Consider the following 21,467-nt stretch of genomic DNA (forward strand, 5'->3'; position numbering starts at 1 on the left):
ATACAAGTCTTGAAAGTTGACTTTTTCAAAAACTAAAAAGAGACCTGCCCAGTGCGGCCCCTAAGCTGGTTTTCCGGGGACAGTAGGCTTCTGAGGCCTCCAGCCTGACTCTGAAACAGGGCCCCTTTCCTCATCTCGGACCCCAGTTACCTTATTCTATCCATCAACAACTGACCTGCTGAACTACGTGAGAAATCCTTTATCTCCCAAATTCGGTAGACGGGCAACTTCTGAATCATTATATACATACACAGATGTGTGTATACATGTTTGTATATATGCATACGTGTGTGACATATGTGGGTATAGGTGTAGATGCACCTGTGTGTACATGTTTGTGTGTGTGTGTGCATATGTGTGTATATATACATATACATGATATGCACACACCTTTTTTTGGTTTCCTACAAACATGATATAACATGGAAGGTTATAGTCTGGAAATTATAAAGTAAGTGATTAATAAAATCATGGGTATTCACAACCTCGTGATCACACCATGCTCACCCAACAGGTGTACAAGAACTCTTTCCCATGACCACACACCTGCCCAATAGTACCTGTAAATGTACTGGCGAGAGCCGTGCAACATGCAGCTGGCGTCTGGCGTCCGCGGCCGAGGCAGGCCCCGCGCTGACCAGGAACTCGATGGCATCACCCACCACGTGACAAGACACCACCTGAATGAGGGACAGGACTGTACTTTACAAATCAGCAGAGACAAAATTTCAGAGTTTCAAACTGGGATAAATACCCAGACTCACATCTTTTCTATATGTAGTAGTTTGAAAACTAGAAACTGTATTTCACATCTTTTCCCTCCTGATGGATTTCTCAGAAGCTCAGAAACTCAGAAAGTGTTCAATTTCTCCAACCAGCTGATTTTAAATTCCCCAGGCATGTCCACATTCATAGGGAGTAAAAGCCACTAACCATCTTTTCTCACTGAAAATGAGACTTAACAGAAAATAAGTTTTAGATATGACATGGAAAAAAATTCTAAAGTGTACCCACAACACAACGAATTGTTTCTATAATTTTTAACCTATTGTGGTTTTCAAAGACATGGGGAAAATTCCAAGAACATATGCAGTATTAAACAGTTACAAAATTAGGCAGCCCTAACAAAACTAGGATCACAGAATGAGCACATTTAGGGGCCTACAAGGCAAAGACAGGTCATTCCCTCGAGAATAAGGCAGACCATCTCCCGGGATGAATCTCAGAGCGCTGTAGAGGGATGACTGTGACAGCTGTTTCCCCACAAAGAAATACCTACAGAATCCCTCTAGAGACCAGATCGGGGTCAAGCCCTTCATAGGGGTCACCCACCCTCCTGGCGGAATGCCAAGCCAGCCCAGTGAGGGATGACTCTGGGGCCAGGTGCCAGGTGTGTGCAGACTGGGAGGAGGGGCGGTGGGGAGGCGCGAGGGGACCCAGCAGACGGCCCGCGTGTCTGGCCAAGGTCAAGACATCAGAAGGCTGAGATGACAGTAAGGCAGGATGGAGCCCCACATTCCCAGGGGACCTGTTGACCCCACATTGGAGGCTGTCACACAGGAAGGAAGAAAAAAATTATTTAATTCTATGGTGGATTTATTAGAATCTAATATATCATGTGGAAAGATAATCAAAACAATTCCTCAGTCGGGGCTGCTATTCGACAGTTTGGGATGGGACGGTCTGCCCCGTCCCTTTCTCACACCTGGCTAACTCCCTCCTCCCCACACCCTGCTGCCCTGGGCCCAGGTCCCCCCACTCAGGGCCTAGCTGCCCCCTCCAGCAAAAACCTGTACACAGGGCCCCCAGGAAGGAGTGACCTTGACGGCACAGAACTGAAAAGGAAATCATGCCTTTGCTCACTACCAGCAAAAGATTGCACCAAACTTAACTTCCACCCTTTCTTATAAGGCTGCTCTTGGAAGACTGATTTGTGATTTACATGGGTCCGTGACAGATCTTCATCATGTTTCTGCATCTCCGGGGTTCACAAAAGGTTGGAACAAAAAAATGTTTGTTTAAGAAATGTCGTCTATTCATTTTAAAAATAAATGCTCTATAAACAATCCTGTTTGGAAGGAACTTATTTTAATGCCAGATGAGTTAACACACACAGTGACCCGGCACAGAGACAATTCGCTGTTCTTTCTCTCCATCACCCAAACCTTCTTACCAGTTAAAGTAAAAAAAAACAGACAATCACTGGTTTACTCCTATACTACCAATGACTGGAACCTTCTTTCTATAATAAGCTAATTAGAATTGTAGCAAGAAAACTGACAGTTTCATTAGTGCCTTGACAAGCAAGCAAGAATCTGCTTGCCCTTTGCATCCAGTTCCACAAAAGCTTTCCCACAACTCCATTCCTTGGTATGCAAATGGCCCAAGCACTGGATTAAATTAACAAACAAATAAGCAAACAAATGAAGATGTAGAAAGACTTTGAAACTTCTGGGTCAAGACTCCCAAGGTCACAATTACTCTTCAAGTCACATCAACAAAGTGCCGTCACTAAAAATGGAGTAGTCACAGGTCCAAACGCCCTTTCACAGAGACCCCCGCACCAGCCTCCTGCCCCTGGACCCTCGAAATAAAACCCACCGCACAGATCAGCCCTGGCCTCCCTGTCGTGTACAGCTGGAAAAGCTGATTAAAACAGTCTGAACCTGCTGCAACATTGCAGTATAGCCATCACACAATGCCACTCCTGACCCCATGCATCCCATTGGAGGGACAATGATCAGGGCCAAAGCCTTTTCCAGGCCAGCCTCTGCCCCTGCCACCCTGAGAATAATAATGTCCCATTTGTTAAATGGCAAGAACAAAAGAGAAAGGTTTTACAAATAAGTAATCTTCTTTCGGTGCATTACGGTGTTACCCACAATGGGAATTAAATTCTCTTAACCCCAGCAAACAGGGGCGAGGCCTTCGCTGTCCCTCGCGGAGCGGCAGGAGGCAGGATCCCTGAAGCAAGGTTAAGTGTACCCCTTCAGCCAGCTGCCCTTCCTAAGTGGCCAGAAGGTGGAGGTTTGACATCGACTTGAATACAGATGAACAGGAGCAGACTCTGATCGTGACCCTAGAAACTCCCCACCCGAGCATTAACTCTCTATGAGGATTCAACTGAGCTCCTCAGAGTCACCCAATTACATGGAGCTGTTTAAATCCGCCTGCTAAACCCTTCCTGCTTGCCCTCCCTCTGAAGCTGTCTGGCAGTTAACACTGGATTCTCAACGCTAAAAAGAAACAATCTCTTATCTACGGTGCAACTTGGAGAACAGAAAGGAAGCCACAGCCCCAGGGCAGGACTCAGCCCCCCAGCTTTATTCCTGAGATGTTTTTCCAAAGCAAGCACAGTACCCCTCAGTTACATAAACCATTTCAAAATCATGCCATAGGAGGCTGAACAGGCTATATCCAGATAAAGCGCCTTCCCCTCTGCCTAAAAGGGTGTTTTCTGGAGGGTGGGCTTCCTGTGGTGAGGATCCCAAAGGTAGAGCCCCTGAGCCAAAGGCACACCTGGGCTGACAGGTGGAGGGGCCGAGTGTCCCTGGTCCACCCCGGGGTGGAGAGGGAAGGCAGCCGACGGAATTACCACCACCAGATGTGAACATGAGTACGTCTCATCATACCTGGAACGGCCACATGGAGGGGCCTCGGTCCCTGTTTTTGTGTGCTCTCTCCAGCTTCGAGATCTTAAACAGCCACACACTTATGCAAGTAGGTCTTATCTCGAAAGCGTATTCCTTTCTTTAGATGTGGGGCCAAAGCACTCCAGGCCTATGTTCCAAGTTGGGCTGTTGCTGGCCACCGGGGGAGCCTCAGGTTCTGCGATCCTCAAGGCCCCTCCTCCCCGGTTCCTTCAGGGAAGCCACTCATACAGCCTCAGCTCTTCTTAGAACACTCCGGAGAACTGCAAATAATTTAATTACTCTTGTCTCCAAAAGAACTGAGAGCACAGCCGCGAAAACGCATCTGAAAGGGTGACATCCCGGAGCGTCTTCCACTGTAAGCACATCACAAAGCATCCTGTGGAAAGAACTCCACAGGAAGTGGAAGCAAAGCCCCTGCGCCCGTCAGAGGCCCCAGAACCACAACCTAGCCTGGCCTCTGTGAGCATCGGGAGACAGCAGTTCTGCTATTGAATTGCAATCCTACCTGGAACAGAAACGCAGTTGTAAAAGTAAAGCCCACGAGCACTAACTTATCAGAACATCTGTCAGTTCATCCTAACAGCCCGCTTGTTCACAATATGCGGCTGGAGCTGTGTCGCTCTCCAAAACCAGAGGAACAATGTGCAAAGATGCCAGCAGCAGAACCCAGGACACCAGCAGAGGCCCAGCGTGGTCCTGCTTGAGGGGCAGTGCCTCGTACAGAGGCCCAATGGGGTCCAGCTCAAGGGGCGCTCCTCGACCAAGGGCTTCAACACCCCAGCCCTGCAGCGCGCTGTCCCTTCTCTTGTTGGGACTGTTCAGAGTGACAGCAAGGCTTTTCAGTGACCTTACAGGGCCCAGGGGTAGTGCTACTACACAATGTGGTCTCACAGGGGCCTTCCTTAGATTGGAAATCTGTTTGTCAACACGTTTTCTTCCGCCAACTGGATATATAGAAGAAACATACAAGACATTTCCTTTAAATGAAGGCAGGAGGGAACGGGGTCTTCTCCAGGCTGGCGGGTAGTGCTCCCCGCCTGGGGTCAGGTCACTGTCACACGGCCCCCATGCCACCGTTCTGCATTCTGACACACCAACAAAACCCAGCCTGGCCCCTGCTGTGTCCAGGCGAAGTCGGGCTGTTACCCGGGCTGACTCAGTCCAGGGCTCCATGCACCGTGACCCAAACAAGTAAGTGGCCCTCCCTGGAGACACTGCTATCATTTGGGAATGACTCCACACTAGGCCTCAGGGGTGGGGTGTCCAAATGAGGAATCTCCACACCTGCCCTTCGAAAGACCGCAGTTCAAAACAATTTCACAACCTGCTAGCATATCAGCATAAATACTAGGTTAATGGGGTACCTGGAATCCCATGTCACACATAACAACAACAAAAAAAGGTCAACAGAGCTGCTGTCTGCAGGTAGAGACAAACACGTACCGCCCAGGATGCTGCCCTGCAAACTGAGGGTGCCGCCGAGGCCTGGAGAGCGCGGAGGGGACCCCAGAGGCCCTCACACGTAGACAGTTAGTCCACAGGCACACAGCAGGCCACCGCCGCCCAGTGCCGGCCGCAGGGCCCCCCTCACAGTGCGCAGTGAGACCCAGGGAAATTCCCTGCAGTCACCCGAGTGCTGATGGCCGCTCTGGTTTTACAGAACCAAAGGCTGGTTAGCGCCTTTCAGTTCTCCTTCGCCGTGCCGTGGGGCAGGAATGAAATAATAGTGAAAGTGTAACAAACCATAGCCACCACCCTGACGAGCTCACTTCTGGAGGCCCTGGCTGCTACCACACAGTAGCTCTCCGTCGCCTTGGCCAAGGGACCTGGCCTGCTTGCCTCGGTTTCCTACTCTGTCCAATGGGTATATTTGTGGGGCAGAGGGGTGCCCAGGGCTCGCCACACCCTATAGCCTCAGGAGCTATGATGCGCAGGCACCTTGCGGGGCACACACAGGCTGTTCCCTCATTCTTTCCACTCCAGGGAGGGAGTCACAGCTTACGCACAAAGAACCTACAGCTCAGGGAGACAGAAGCGCCCAACCAGCCCAGAGCCAGCCTGTGTCTGGGGCTTCTCAGCTGGCCCTTTCTCCAGGCTGGGTGGCTCATTACCTGGATTTAAACTCAAACCTACACTGGATCCTGTACCATTAGAAGCCTCTATTTATTTACAAATGGCACTGAAAACAGAGGTAATTAATGCCTTTCACAGGATACCTGGCCTCAGGCCAAGAAAGTCAAGGTCACTCACTGTCTCCAAAGACTGCTCCAGCACAAAGGGCAGAGCTCGAGGGCACCAGCTTGCTTTCCAAGTGTTACATTCAGAGACACTTAACCATGCTTCCTAAAGGCAATGTGTGGCTTTCTCAGTCAGTGTCCATCATCACGCCGCCAAGCCCTGATTCACGTTCATTGAATTCACCTTTATAGACCTCATGCCTCCTCGGACTGGAGCACGGACCTTTAGAACCCATGGCTGTGCCATGGAAGGGCGACTGTTACATCCTGTAGAGGAAGAGCTGGCTCTCAGGCCACCTGCAATCCAGAAATAAAGGTTTTCTTCTTTTGAATTGCACATTCTGGAGTAAACCTCTCCCTCTGGACGTGAGGAAAGAGAATGTAGGTAAAAACTTGTTGCTCTGATGTAAAATAATTACAGTCTGGGAGAAATTAATGTGCTCAGCAGTGTTGAGCCTGGAAGAGAAGGCAGAGATGGCCCCGGAGAAGAGTTTAAAGGTGACAGCTGCCTTTGGGGCAGAGAGCCCCACTGGGGATGTCCGGGTGCCTGCGCACAATAGCCCTGGTGACTGGGATGCTTCCAAGCACCAGGAAAGAAACCCTGCCTGGCAAGCACAGTCTCCCCAGTCCTGGAAATTCCCTTAGGAAAATGCCACAACACCTGCCTGGTTTGCTCCTCATGACAGCCTGATATTTGGTCTTTGTCCCTAGTTCCTAGCACGCAGATACTAAAACCCTTGGAGTCTGCAGTGATAAGAGTTTGCTAAGGAGATGACTGGTGGCCAGGGCCCCTAGATAGCTTCAGGATGGGGGCTGGTTATCCGCATAACCAAGACAAGATTAGAGGTTGGAATTTTCAGCCCCATCCCCAACCTCTGGTCAATCATCAGGGCCAGCAACTTAATCAACCGTGCCTGTTGTTAAAGAGAAAACCAACTACAGGCCCAAAGATGGAGTCACTCATGTTAATGGCCCTCTGTCAGCAAACCAAGACTTACTACCTAACCTAATGATAGGTTCAGCAACCCCCACACTCAGCAACATGACCTTTAACCAGTCGTCATGGAATTTCCTGATCAGCACTAGGAAATTTACTGATAGACCCCTTCCATTCCCTTTAGGAGAATGACCTTGCACAAAACAACGGATTCTCTGCTGATAAATTTCCTTTTTCAACTCCCTCTCTACTTTAAAAAAAACTTTCCTTCTCTGCAGCTCAATGGAGCTCCCTTCTACTTGCTAGATGGGATGCTGCTCAATGATAAATCAATTAGTAAAGCCAATTAGATCTTTAGATTTATTCAGGTGAATTTTGCTATCTAACATTATATAACGAAACCTCCATAGAAACCCCTGAGCAATGGAGTTTGGAGAGCTTCTGGGTTAGTCCCCATGAGGACCTGCCAGGAGGGGGTGCACTCCAAGGGGCCAGGGAAGCCCTGTGCCCTTCCCGGCATACCTGCCCCACGCATCTCTTCCACTTGGCTGTTTCTGAATTGTAACCTTGATTATAAACTGGTAGTAGTAAAAAAACTGTTTTCCTGAGTTCTGTGAGCTGTTCTAACAAATTATCAAACCTGAGGAAGGGTGGGAGCCCCTGAATTCATAGCCAGTTGGTCATAAGTACAGGTGGCCCAGACGGGATTGGCATCTGGTCAAAGACAGGACTGCACACTAACCGCCTGGTCCAGGCTGGACGTGGCCCCATCATTAGCTCCAGTGCCATCCATGTGTCCCCTGTCAGGGCTGTTAGATGAGAAAGACAAGGCCTGACGCGGTGCAGTGCACTTAGACAGGGGAGGGATAATGACTTGGAGATCACACATTGTATTTCTTTTATAACTTCTGTTTGTGGGCCCAAGATCTGTTAGTTTCTTCCTTCTCAAACAGACAGAGAGAACGAACACATGACCACCTTAACATAGGATTCCGTGTTAAGTCTGGAGCCCAGGGGCTGGGAGGAGTAGATCCTAGGACACCACTGTCCTGCCAGTATACTCAAGACCACCAGCTCCTGAGGCAACAGGAAAGAGGGGCCTCAGTGTGTCCTCACTTCCATTTAATACAGGGGTGCCAGGGAACCTGCCATCGGGCACACACCGCAGAGAAATTCTGATTAACTTGGCTTGATTCCTTTGCAAAAGGGAAATGTGCTATGTCAACCAAGACACTTGGTTGTGCCAAGAGTGGAGAAGGCTGTGCCATGTACAGGATCTGGGCACCCAGGGTGTCCTGACAGGGGGCACTCCCACTGGTGGGCAGGCACCTGGGCTGCTGAGTATTTCTGTGACATTTGACCTCCAGACTCACTTTCCCACCAGGCTCAGAGGCCTGGTGGGGGTGGGAGGACCTGTCCCAGACAAGTTGGCCAGCTTGCCCGACGCCACCATGACAAGGCAAAGACAAGTCCTCATTTGGCCAGGAGAACATAAAGGTCAAGAAGGAAGAATTTGTAAAACAAAGCAAGATTCTGTGTGCACAGTTCCACTTGTCTGGGGTACAGGAAAAGCTTCTGGGAGCACACTGTGGTGCGCGGGGGTGGGCGGCAGTCCCATCTGGGGGAGCAGCAAAAGGAGAGCACAGATTTTTTTTTCAACTTTACACACTTCTTTTACTGCTTTCAGCTTTTTAATGAGCATGCACTATTCCTTTAATTATATTAAAACACAATTTAATCACTTTCTAAAGATACTTTCTGGCATGATATATCAAGACCTTTAAAAATTCTAGTGCTATGTCCACATCTCTGCTCCCTCCTCTATACCTCTGGGCCAACCCTGAACACTTGGTACTTCCCTTGATTGGAATTCTGTCAGGAAAGTACGAATACAAAGGGACTTCACCCCTCCTTGTCAAGAAGAGAGAGGGCTCTGGCTGCACAGGTGGCGGGGGTGGCGGGAAGGCAGTCAGGCCTGCAGCGCTCCATGCCCCAACCCCCAGCCTGTAAGCTCGGGCACAGACTGTCTGCTCGCATGCACTGTGCTGGCCTCAGCATTCTGCCCTGTGGCCGCCACTTCCTAGAGACTTCCCCCCACTTGTTACAGGAATTATATAGCTGGGTAGCTCCAGCACCGGCAAGGAGATGCTGCCTGCACTCTGGCCCAATTCTGGAATGCCTGGACCAGCTGAAGGGGGCATACCTACACCATAGCAATTTCACACCCACCCTGGAGATGCCCCCATGCTTGGGGGGGCAGAGTGAGGAGACAGTGAACACTCAAGTTCACTGCAGGTAACAGAGAGAGAAAGCAACCTAAAAATCCACCAGTAGGAGATGCAGAAAGCAGTCTGGTCTCTCCAGAATCCCGACCTGTAGTTAAAGCAGATAAACTAGAGCTACATCAATCAACCTGGGTGCATCTCAACATCACCACATTCTATAAAGAGAAAACTGGTTTTAAAGTCATACGTACAAAATGATAAATGTTTTAAATGCACGAGCAATGCTCTAGCTAAGACAGGAGGGGTCACACAGGTGGGTTTCCAGGGCTGGCAGAATGCTCTCCTTCTCGACCTAGGGTCACACAGGTGTCCTTTCCCAACTGCGAATCATATGCATTTTAACTCGATAATAAAACATAGATTGATACAAGGGTGGGCCTTATATTTAAGAAAGTTTCTTAGGATTTTTTACGGATACTTTTCATTAAAAAAAAATCTTTAAAGTTATTTATGGTTATTTGACCACTCTCATAAGTAATTTCAGCCTATGAACTGCTAGCAACTGCAAAATGAACTCCACATAACATCTAAATGACTCAAGCTATATAGACATCATGTTGAATACTTATGTGTACACATACAGAGAGAAGAATTTTATTGAGACAGAATTCACATACCATATAACTCACCCATTTAAACTGTACCATTACTTGGTTTTGTGATATATTTTCAAGTTGTACAATCACTACCACTCTAGAACACCTGTCACCTCAGAGACTGTACCACTAGCTGCCACCCTCCGTCCCCTCAAACACTACCCACACCCAGGCCCTGGCAGCCACTAATCTACTTTCTGTCTCTATTGATTTATCTATTCTGGATATTGATATAATTTATATTTAATATAATGGAATCATATGTGGCCTTTTTCCTGGCTTCTTTCACTTGGCGTGGTGTCAGCAAGGCACCATGGGCAACAGGCTCTGGGCACCTGGGGTGTCCTATTCCCCATTTCCCCGGAGCCAGGCAGCTCCTGACAGGGGGCACTCCCACTGGTGGGCAGGATTTTTTACAGATGCACTGGAATTTCATTCCTTTTTAAGGTCAGATAATATCCATTATGTGGACACACCACATTTTACATAGCCATTCATCAGCGGATGGACCGGACGTTTTGTTTGTTTCTGCATTTTTAATAATCCTAAAACAAAACATACTTCCCCACCCCAGCTTTAAATTTGCTTCCTTGGCAAGGAAAGGTCCACCGCAGGCGACCACGCCCGCAGCTCACCTTCTCCCAGGCCACCCTGGCTGTGCTGGAGACCTGCTGCACGGCCAGCTCCAGGGGCTGCTGCCGCGGATCCTCCTCGAAGGACAGGAGCAGCGGGCCCTAGAATGAAAGAAAAGCATGATGAGGAGACGCATGCACAGGACTGGTCTCACTTTTTAAAAAATTATACAACTCCCTTAAGTTAATTCTATGCTCCTAGTAGCAGCAATGGCCAAGGCTAGGAGCACACCTACATGAACCAGCTCACAGTGGATGGTGCCCAGCACAGGTCCACTTGTGGAATGAGGAGAGGAAACAAGAAACACTGGGACAAAACTAAAGATGCTGCCACACAGACGGTAAGGGGGCATGAGGTGTTCTTGTTTACAATGTCAGGACAGACACACGGCCCTGGGGGCAGCTGCCTCACGCTGCACCGCCGGGCTGCAGTGCGGCCATGTCCCACCAAGCACAGCAGGTGCATGGGCTCGTCACCCCTCTTCTGGGCACATCTGCTCTCTGACTTCAGTGCATCATCTCTCCCTGCTCTACATGCTGGCACTGGACGTAATGTGCCCCATTCCCTCACCTACCACCTGAGTGGTGGTGGGCAGTACCCCCAGAGGCCGGCCGCCTTTCCTTAGAATTTGAGATTCCTTGGCTGGAGATGAGGTGGCCTAAAACTGCAGGGAGATGTTCCTGAGCCCCCACTTCACAGCCCCTGCAGCTGCCGGGCTCCTGGCCTCCAAGGTCTCCTGGTTCAACTCTGCCTTTGCCCCAAGCCCTCCAGGAAACTCCTCCATGGCTGGTCAGCCTAGTGAGTTTTGGTTCTAGCAATCACAAATCTCCAAGTGAGAGACGTGCAATTAAATTATGACCACAAGGCAAGAAGACTGATATTTTATAAAAGAAAAGTCTGGGCTTGGATTGCCGACCAAGACTTGGCCTTTTAAAATAAGTTCTCTTGCAAGGCCACTTAGACCCACAGTAGGAGCCTGGAATGAAGCTCGTGATGGATCCTTCCTGACATGCTGCAGAAAAGACACCATAGTCAAGCATGTTCTGATAGGGTGGTTAATAAAAAATTCAACCCCACAGCTTCCCATCATTATCTCATGTGTTTCAGAGACAGCATTATGGCGAGCTGGTCCAACTGCTGGGCATGACCAAGGGTGGGAGAATGGAAAAGGTACAGAATGACATGGAAGTCCCCCTTGGCAAGCACAGGACAAATGAGCAAGCAATGAAGAGGTCATGAGGCAATTTCTGAAGAATCCCCAAAGATGAAGAGAATACCTAAAGGCACAGAACACTGTCATTTACGTGCTTCTAATGTCACCTTAGATGTTTTAGCAACATCTATCTCACCCCCTAAAATCATCAAGGGAGAATTAAATCTATTTCTCAAGACTGATGAAATCATGGTTCCGGAGCTGTTCTGCTGACATTCTCCATGGCTGAGGCTGCCTGGGTGTGACCTGCTAGCTAGGGGCACGCCATGAGCCCGGTGATGACATTGCTTGGTAAGCTGATGGGCTGGCTGATGTACAGCACCCAGACAGAGCCCAGGGCCGGTCAAAGGGCAGGAGTTGTTGAGCCGCTTCCTCCAGCTGAAACAGTGCACCTTCTCCACCAGCCCAAAGATACATGTTGCCTTAAGCAGCCTGGCTGCTGCCTGTGTAATTTATACTTCTCACCTAGGCACTTTTTCAATTAAAAACCCTGAAAAGATTCTGCTGGGAAATTTCATGCCAAGGGATGGTCTCACAAAAGAAATAAATTACTGAGTTAAAATAAGGACACAGAATCCCTCTCCCTCTTCAAGGCCCAACCCAAGTCTCAGAAAGTGTGCGGTGCATGGAGCACACAGCCACACACCTGTGCCCTCTGTCGGTGTGTGGACAGCCCCCACTCCAGACCCCACCCAGCTCAGACTAAAGCCAGACTTTACATCCACATGGAAAAGCAATATGCAAGGATCCCCAGGAAAACATGCTAAAAGGAAAGCCATGAGGATGAGCGGCCCTGCGGGACAGTCACACAGCACACAGAACCTTTAGCATTCAAACTGTGTGGTACGGCACGTGAATGCACAGACCAGTGCACTAGCACAGGAAGTCCAGGACAGACCCGGGTACACAACAAAGGGGCATCCCGCATCACTGGGTAAAGATGGGTCCTTCTCTAGTCAGGATGTGGAAGAAGCCCCAGATGGAACACAAGCCCTAACAAAAGGGCCTGGATTACCAATAAACAGCATAGCCACCCTGAAGGGACTGGAAACCAGACCGAAACTAAGAACCTGTGCAAACAACATCCTGACTGCAAACACATGGCCAACTGGTCAGCAAATGCGTTTCTCACAGGGCACAGGTGGGCAATTCAGAAACCACTGTGTAGACCAGAAGCAACCAAGTAAGGACACACATTACAGACAGTACCAGATGCCTCACTTGTGGAGAAGGAAGTAAAAAATATGAAAGGGGAGACCATGGTGCTCTCTCTGCTGTTGATCTGGAATTCAGGGTGTCACATAAAGTCACGGCTTTAAGATACAGACAGATACAGAACTCTAGACAGGTGCATTTCCGTGTGGTAACATACACGTTCATATTGCCTAGCTTTGTCCACTAAAAGAAGCAGAGACCCCAGCAACAGCGAGCATACCTGATGCCCAGATCCTGGTTTCTAAACATCTCTCCAATGAAAGCAACCAAGGCTGCTTAGAGAAGTGGCTGATCCAGGGCTGAAAGAAGGGGATTCAAGATGAGTCTAGAACAAACATTTTGTGGAACTATAAAGTAAGGAAGTATTAATACACACACACACATATGTGTGTGGATTCCATATGTATCAATTGAACACGAGGCTACCGTCAGAACAGATGCTCCCAATGGCCAAAATGAGGGCAATTAAGCAACAATACCAACAGTGATAGTACTGGATTATAACTCACTCAATAAATATCCTTGAGTCCATACTGATGTAAATAATCAACTAACTATATAGATGGAGGCAAGTAGCAGCTCCTCCTTGTAGGAGAATTCCAATGAATAAATGTAGGTAGAAGTAGAGAGGAAAATAAAATCATCATTAAGCAAACTGCACAGAAATCACTGTTGCAGACTAGATACACAAATGGAGGCAAACCAGTGAGCAGAGCTTTGAGTTAAGAGAAGTTGTATGTACTGTGTCAAAGTATCTCCCCAAGATATCTGTTAACTACAGAGGGAATGACTGAAGAAGAGGTATAAGATAAAAGAGAAACCACCTTGACCAGGGGTATCAAGGCCAATGTCCCCAGCAGCAAGTTCCAGGGACATAACAAACCCCAGGACACAGGGGGCTAAAAGGAGCACATCACCTCTGCAGTCTGTATGACCTCAGTCCAATCGTGTAAAAACACCAAGTGAAGGGACATTTGGTAAAATGACAATCAATACTCTTCAGAGTTGCTGTAAGACCCAATGGCCTTATTCCGGTCTGCGCTTCCCCCCCAGTTTCTTACATTGCCAAGGTTAAGAAACACAAGCGAATACTAGGAAGCTGTTTCACTGGCAGGAGACGAAGCAGCAGCCACAGCTCAATGCCAGGGGGGCCCTGAATGGGACCCTGGAACAGTAAAAGGATGCTGGTGGAAAATCAGCAACATTCAAGGAAGGGCTTCGGTTTAATTAAAGGCACTGTGCCAATGTTAATTTCTTGGTTCTGATCATTGTGCTATGGTTATGTAAGGCTGGCTGAGGAATGTATGGGAACTCTCTGTATTATTTTTGCCACTTTTCCATAAACCTTAAAGCAGCAAAAAATTTAAAAGTTTTGTTTTTGTTTTTTTAAAGGGAGACTTTACAAGAAAGCAGCCATATGGGCTCTGTTTACTAAAAGCCTCACACAGAGCTCATCTTATCCTGACTGGACTCTGTTTTCCAGATTGAACCCAAAGTTAACTTATTCTACAAGGAGCGCAGAAGTCAGGATTTGCCAAAGGTCACACAGCCCCAGAGCTGCCTTCCAGCCTAAGCAGTGAACACATGCTCCTCCAAGCTGTGAAGAACAAGTTTCCTCCCTCCTCACAGCCCACCAAGGGGGTGGAAGCCGGCTTTGGCTGCAGTTTAGTTACATTAACACTACACCCACTCTTCCTTCCCCTGAATTCCTGTCTCACTGGGCTCCTGAATTGGAGCCCAGGGATGGGGCCTATTGACAATTTGCAAAGTCATCAGTAAAACTCCTTGAACGTTGATTCTTCACAAAGCACATTAAACAGCTAGCTTTTCCTGGGCGGGGCAGGCTCCCAAGCATATCAGGTCTGTGTCCTGTGGGGCAATGTGATGCCCACCACCGCTGTTTCTCCCCATAGCCACTCTTTTCTAATAGGGCCTGTCACTCAGGTCCCCCCTGCTGCCTGCTCCAAGCCCGCCTCATGCTGGGTGCTGTCATCTGGGCCTGGACACACAGGGCTGTGGCTCCGCTCACAATCCCAGGGCCAATGTGGGGACAAGGGCAGGCTGCCGGGGGGCCTGGGGGCTGGGGGCAGCATCCTCGCCACTGGGGAGGACCAGGGACCTCGAAGCCTGAAAGATTTACTGAAGTTAAATTAGGAAAAAAGTTGTGTCTGGGACAAAAGAACGGGCCTGTGGGAAGGGCCCACACAGGAAAGAGCCCTCAGAATGACAGCAGCTTGGTGGTCACGGTGGAGCATATAGGGAAGGGCCGGAGGGGCCGGGAGGGACCAGGAGGGGCAGGCCCAAGGCCCTTTCCCAAGTGCGTGTGCACATTCCCACCGAGTTCCTGAAGTGCGGCCCAGGCGCCAGCCAAGGACTTAGGGTTTTTGTGAGCAACACTGTAAGTGCGTCATATAATAAGAAAACTGAGTCTTTTCACTTTGTTTACTTTTTAAATTGCTGAAGTTCATATACAAGTCAGAGCTATTAATAACATGTTCTAAGTTCACACGGCATCTTTTTTTTTTTTTAATGGAGACTACTAAGTATCCCACAAGCTTGGTCATTTGCATTTAGGACATTCATCTGAAAAAGCCCTGGGGCAAAGACTGAAGAAGCAAACAGCTTGGGGGACCTCCAAATCCAGGACCCAGCTGCCTTGGGTGGCCGATTTCTAGACAGGTCCAAATGCCACAGAACCTGCCCCTACAAGTGGTGTAGACGGCATCAGCCTTGGAGGAAAGCATTGTCCAGCCCCCAGGTGAGTGTCTGGGGTGTGGACCACCGCTGAGCAACTGTCACTGCAAGCCACTTGGTGGATGTCCCTGTGAATGCAGGGCCACCAAAGGCAAACCTCAGCTGCTGCCTCCGGATAATAAAGCATCAGTTCCCAGTCTGGCGACTGAGCCAGTTCTGGGGTCTTTCCGTTCTCCACACATGAACCGCCACCAGAGCTACTGGAGGTGGGAGGTTTGTATGAGTGGCAAGGCACTGCAGGGTGACAGGTCTCTTACTGACGGACACGGCTGCTCAGGGGCAGGTGGGTATCTAGTGGCTCCTCACTTGTGAGCAGCTAATCTGGGGAACTTGTAAAAATGGGGCATGCTCCCTGCACCCCCGCCAACCTACTACGTGTGTGAGGGGGTGGTGGGGTGCATGTGTATTTTCCCAAAGTTCTCCCGGCAGCTCGCCAGTACCCCCCCAAACACCCGGCATCTGCCTGACCAGCTGGAGAGCAGAATTGGCTTCCTCTCATGTCCCTCCAACTCACTGTCCTGTCCAATTCCAAGTACCTCCAGTGCAAACAGTGTAATGGTAGGGGCCCCTCTGACACAGAGCCTGCACCGCCAGTCACTGGTCACCCAGGATCAAGGGAGACTCCACGGTTATGGATCAACCGTCAGATCCCAGGAGAGCCTGGCCCCACTGCTCAGGAAGACACCTTGAAGAGCCATACCGTTTCATCCTCTCATGCTAGACCACAATTAAAGGAAACCCGGGTCTCTGCAGCCCGTAGGGGCACATGACTGTAGACACGGTGGGTCATGAAGACACACGGCCCAGGGTCTAGGCTGACCTGGCAGTTTCTTCAGCTCAGGGGCTTCACTTTCCCTTCCCAACAGGGCTCTGCCAGAAGAGCATAGAGTTCCTTTCAGTCCTACAATACCAATCTGAGGTACAGCTGACTGAGAGGGGTCACTGTCTCCGCTGGCTGGAGAAAGCCACCTCACACAGGACCTGCTGGATGTGACTGAATTACTCCCAGTACGCCCCCAGCCCCCCCAGGGACAAGCCAAGAAGTGGACTCCCAGGCCATGGCAGAGAGACAATGGTGGAGGGGGGACAACGCTAAGCTGTCACTCACTGGGCAGAGCTGGGAGTGTCAGCCCCAATCGGGGATTAATGGGAATCAGGTCGGAGGGAGGGCAAAGAGAAACTTCGGCAGGGCTGGCTGCCAGGGTCAGGACAAATGAACTCCAACACCTGCTTGCCAGTGCTGTCGCCAGCACTGCGCTAGTGACGGCCCAGGACAGGGAGGATGTGTGACAAGTCCATATTAGGGAGCCAGGTTACCCAGATCCCGCAAAACCTTCCATTTGAATTCACATCAAGAAACACTTTCAGGCACCAGAGCAAGCACAGCAACACCCCACACTCAGAACCAACGTACCCCTGACACCGTCAGGACCAACCTACATTCACGCTGAACTGTCAGAGAAGATGGTGCTGCTTCGAGCTTGAACCCGGTACAGTATTGCCACTTCCAGGCAGGAGTCTGGAAAAATTGATGTGGAAAACTCTGCAGTGCATGGCCAACAGCAGGTAAAGAGAAATGCAAGCAGGCTCCACCTCTCTACTCCCTAACACAGAGACCTCCCTGCTCCCAAAGAATCAAAAGCCTTGGGCGAAAGGTTTTCCTGCAGAACCTTCAGGTATTTCTTCAGTGACCTCGGCTCTTTCTGACCAACCATAGGCAAGTCCCAGAGCTGGGATCTCCCTCTTTCTCCCTCAGTACTCCACGCACTGGGTAGCCTGGATGCATCACATCTAAGGCAATCCTATCTCTGAAACCAACCAAGAAATGCCCAGAAAATGAAGCAGAATGGTTTCAGCAGGACTGTCAGAGATGGGGTCATGCCTCTGTGCCTGAAACTGCCAGGAGTCCCAGTGTTAGAACCAGAAGGATCCTACAGGCCAATACTCAACACGCACTCAGACTTACAGAGAACAGGGCAAAGCTCATGCCCACTCACACCACCAGCCCAAAGTGACACCAAACAGCAGGGTGACAGGTCTCTTACTGACAGACACGTTAGTAAGAGATCCCAGGCCTGTGTCACCAGGTCAATCAGGGGTCAACAACAGCAGCTTCATGGGGAAACAAATTTGTGTTTGCGCCTGTGAGGTCACATGGCTTTAGGGCTCCCACAAGAGATGGGGGGGGAGGGTTCGCCTGAATAGACGTCCAGCTCTGGACAGCTTAGGCACAGATTCTAGGCACCAAGAGAGATGGCAGTCAACTGACCTTGAAGCCTTTTTTCATTCAAAAGGTAACAGTTATTTTGCAATAGTTCAGAACATTGTCTTTAGAGTTTTGGGATTTATGCTCAAAGGTTTTTCGCTCTTTAAATCCATGGCTATGTGAGTCAAGGCCAGGGCACAAAGTCCAGGCAGAGGGCCCGCAGTGGAATATTTTGGAGACTGATGGGCCCAGACATGCCGCATTCACTGTTTCCAAAGGGAATGGCCCTGGGCTTCTGCACAGAGCAGTATGGGCAGGAACGGGACAGCAACGAGGGTCAGCAAAGGCTGGGAGGTACTCCCTATCCACCAAGGCCTCATTTCTCCTCTGGAACGCCTAGAAATAGACTCTAGGAGCTTGTCATTAAACTAAGATGCCTTAAAAGTAAAAACAAGCCACCAAGTAACCAACCATGGGAAGAACAAAACCACAGGAGGCTGAGGCCGCAGAATTAAGTGATGAGCCCCTGGGCGCTGAGGTAGGAGGTAGCTGGGCTCCAATCCCAGGTCTGTCGCCCACGGGCCCTGTGACCTTGGGCAGGTCACTTTATCTCCGCGGGCCTCAGTTTCCTCAGTTGTAAAATGTTGGCAAAGCCTCTGTCTGAGGAGCTGTGAGGACTCAGAGATGACACTTCTACCTGAGGCCCACAGTACAACGTCTGCCAAGTGCCTGGCCCTCAGTGAACAGTCACCAATTTTTTGCCAAGGAATGCAAACCTTTCGGTTCGTTTCTATAGATGGAAGCATATTTGGGTCACAGTTATTCAATTATCAAGTGCAAAAGTAGTAAGTGTCCAGTTGGGCACCAGAATCCACTCGGGACACAGGAAGAGTGGGTTTTGAGTTCGAGGGGAATGGACCCCTCTAGCAAGTCCCTCTGGAGGAGCTCAGGGCCTGGCACCCCTAACGGGTAGTGAATAAAATCCAGCCACTGCGCCTGATTTCCCATCAGGGCTCCCTGGCTCTGCGGGGTCTTTCTCCCAACTTTCAAGGATGCTCCGCCGCGAGGAAGGTTCACTTCGCTTCGGTCCAAGGCTGTGGCGAGGCTCCAGGGAAGAGTTCCACCCCGACAGCCGGCGCCCCGCCATCAGCCGCACCCCGACCCCGCAGCGCGACCCGCCCTCACAGAAACTCACTCCTTTCCGTTTGGCCTCCCGGTTCAAGGCGGTCACCCAGGCGGCCTGCCACTGGCTCCGCCAGCTTTTCAGCGTCAGGATCCAGGAGAGCAGCGCGTCCGACTCGGGGCGCTGGCCCTCGCCAGGCTCCGCCGCGCGCCGCGGGGGCCGGAGGCGCGCCCTGGCCAGCGCCCACTGCGCCAGGTACAGGCCCACCGTGCCCAGGGCCACCACGAAGAGCGACACCAGGACCAGCCACTGGACCTCACCGAGCCACGAGCCCAGGAGGGACATGGTGATGGCGCATACCCGGCGCGCCTCGCCCCAGCTTCACAGGGCAGCCCCGGCCGGGGCGCAGCGCCTGCGGGCAGCGAGCTCAGGACATCGACCGGCGGCCGCGGGGGCCCGCGGGGGGCGTGGAGGGGGCGCGGCGGGGCCGTTTCCGGACTACCGGCGCTGCGGGCGGGTGGGGCAAGGGAGCAAACGCCGGGTGGGCGCTGGACGGCCAGACACGGAACAGGACCCCCGGCCCGCACACCCAGCAAATGAGGACGCGGCGCTCTTCGCTCCCGACTCGGACGTCTGGGCAGCTCCCGGGCCGCGGCCGGGCGCGTTTCCTCCCCCGCGCACCGCCCCCGGCGTCCCGCCCGCCGCCCGGGAGCAGCCAGGAGGCTGGGGGCGGGGCAGGGGCGGGGCCGGGCCGCCCTGTGCCCGGTCGGCCCCGCCGCGTCCCCCCGCGGCCCGCCTCGCCAGTCCCCTTAAAGGCCCCGCGCCCGCGCCCCTCCGGCCCCGCCCCATGCGCCGCCCCCGCCTCCGGCGACCGCCTGCGGAACGCCGGGCTTGGCGTGGCGATGCGACAGCGCGGTGCGCGGGACTTGGCGGTTGGTCAGTCCGCCCCCGGGGCTGCTGTAGGGCCGGCGGCGCGGCTTCCGGCGCGCATGTGTGTGCACGCGTGCGCGTGTGCAAGATTTCTAGGATCGCCGTCTGCCCACCAGCAGGACGGTGTCAGGTTGTGACATACTCGTTAAGTCCCTAGAAATCCACTACTCGCCACTGAAGTCAGGAGGGCCTGGCGCCTCGCCTTGTGGGCCGCCATGCCCATGTCCAAGGCAGCTCAGAAAAGCGCCCTATCTTCTGATGGGTGTGTTATCTGGTGAGAAGTGTGCGTGCCCCCTGCGCTGCTCGCCTGACGGAGTGCTGCAGGACACTAGCCCGACATTCTCCGAGGCCTGATGAAAGGCCGAAAGCATAAAACAGTAATTCGCTTTTATTTTTGCGGCGGGATCAAGGGAATTTGACCTCGGGTTGGCTGGACCTCCGCACTTGGCCTCCTGTTGCCTGGCCAGGGGCTGCTGCTGGGGATTCTGGCTCCATCACTGCAGCAGAGCGGGCCTCCCGGCTTCCTCTTCAGCCTGCCCTGCCCCCGTGCTGAGTAAAGAGAGCCCTTAGAACCTGGGTCAGAGGGGAGTTTGCTGAGAAGATAGGCTAGTTTGGCAGATCCGAGATTAGAATCTGATTCGCAGGCTAGTGGCATTTATTGACGCCTATTATGCCAAAGTCCTGCGGACAGGACAGCAAACAGAACCACAGTGCTGTCTGCCCATCAAAGGCCAGAGTGAGGGGCAGCTGGCAGGGGCGAGGCGGCAGTAATGGTCTATGAAGAAGTGTGTGCAAAGGCCCTGAAGCCTGCCTGCCTCTATGCAATTCTCTAAGGCAGAGAGCCCAAGGGGGTGGTGTGAGGGTAGGAGGCAGTGGGGGAGGGGCAGAGGATGCAGTGGGAGCACCTAAGTTGTGGGAGCACCTAAGATTGTGCCCTGGAAAAGGAGAAGCAACAAGCTGTCTGAGGCCCAGACTAAAAAAAATTCAATTGTAAAGAACCACTCCCAGAAGCAGGTAGAGGCTGGGTTCAAAGGAAGTGGGAGGGGGCAGAGGGTCCCAAGGGGCAATGAGAACGGTTTAAAGTAGACCTACTGCATGGCAAGGGGAAAGAGGACCAGCCTTCACAGATGTTTCTTGCTCAGAGGCTGGAGGCCGGAGAAGACTGGAGAGTTTGCAGTGGTCAGGCGGGAGCAGCAGGAGGGCAGAGGACTTTATCCCCTAGGGCCCGGATTTTCTTTGAGAAAGAGGAAAGAATCAGGAGGCCGGTGAGCTGCAGCAGAGAAAACACGCCCTCACTAGGCAGGTCTTATATCAGAAAGCGGAAACAGACTGATCCTATCAGCTTCTAGCCAGGTATCTCATCATTACACACCGGCTCCCCATTCAGCCCACAGGCTGTTAAGGGTTGGGGGGGATCGCTCTCCTGTCCTCGGAAATCTCGTATTTGAAGGAAACTGATTATTTTCTGATCTATGGCCAGATCTATGCAGTTGAGTAATTCAAGTCCTGCTGGCCCCCTTGCCAGATGAGCAGGGATAACTCGGTATCTAGGGCCCCATGTGTCCCCATTCTGGTATGAGCACACATGCATGTGTGTGCACTGGCTGTGGCCATGTTGGCATTTACGAGACAGTCCGACCCGTGTGACTGGTGGAACCAGTCTCATTCCTCCCGCCATGTCTGGG

At 51.5% G+C, this 21,467-nt stretch overlaps 1 protein-coding gene across 1 annotated transcript in view; it reads right to left on the reverse strand.

Moving 5' to 3' along the window:
• Positions 1 to 19,601, reverse strand: part of C2CD2 (C2 calcium dependent domain containing 2) — a 50,204-nt gene extending 30,603 nt beyond the window's left edge. The window contains exons 1-3 of the mRNA XM_036876862.2: positions 18,925 to 19,601; positions 10,344 to 10,442; positions 561 to 680 (exon numbers count right to left, since the gene is read on the reverse strand). Coding sequence (XP_036732757.2) covers positions 561 to 680; positions 10,344 to 10,442; positions 18,925 to 19,197 — 492 coding nt within the window. The 5' untranslated portion in view covers positions 19,198 to 19,601. The remainder of the gene's footprint in view (positions 1 to 560; positions 681 to 10,343; positions 10,443 to 18,924) is intronic.
• Between the last annotated feature and the right edge of the window lie 1,866 nt (positions 19,602 to 21,467).

This window comes from Manis pentadactyla, chromosome 1 (assembly GCF_030020395.1).
Source record: "Manis pentadactyla isolate mManPen7 chromosome 1, mManPen7.hap1, whole genome shotgun sequence".
In the NCBI taxonomy this organism is placed as follows: Eukaryota; Metazoa; Chordata; class Mammalia; order Pholidota; family Manidae; genus Manis; species Manis pentadactyla.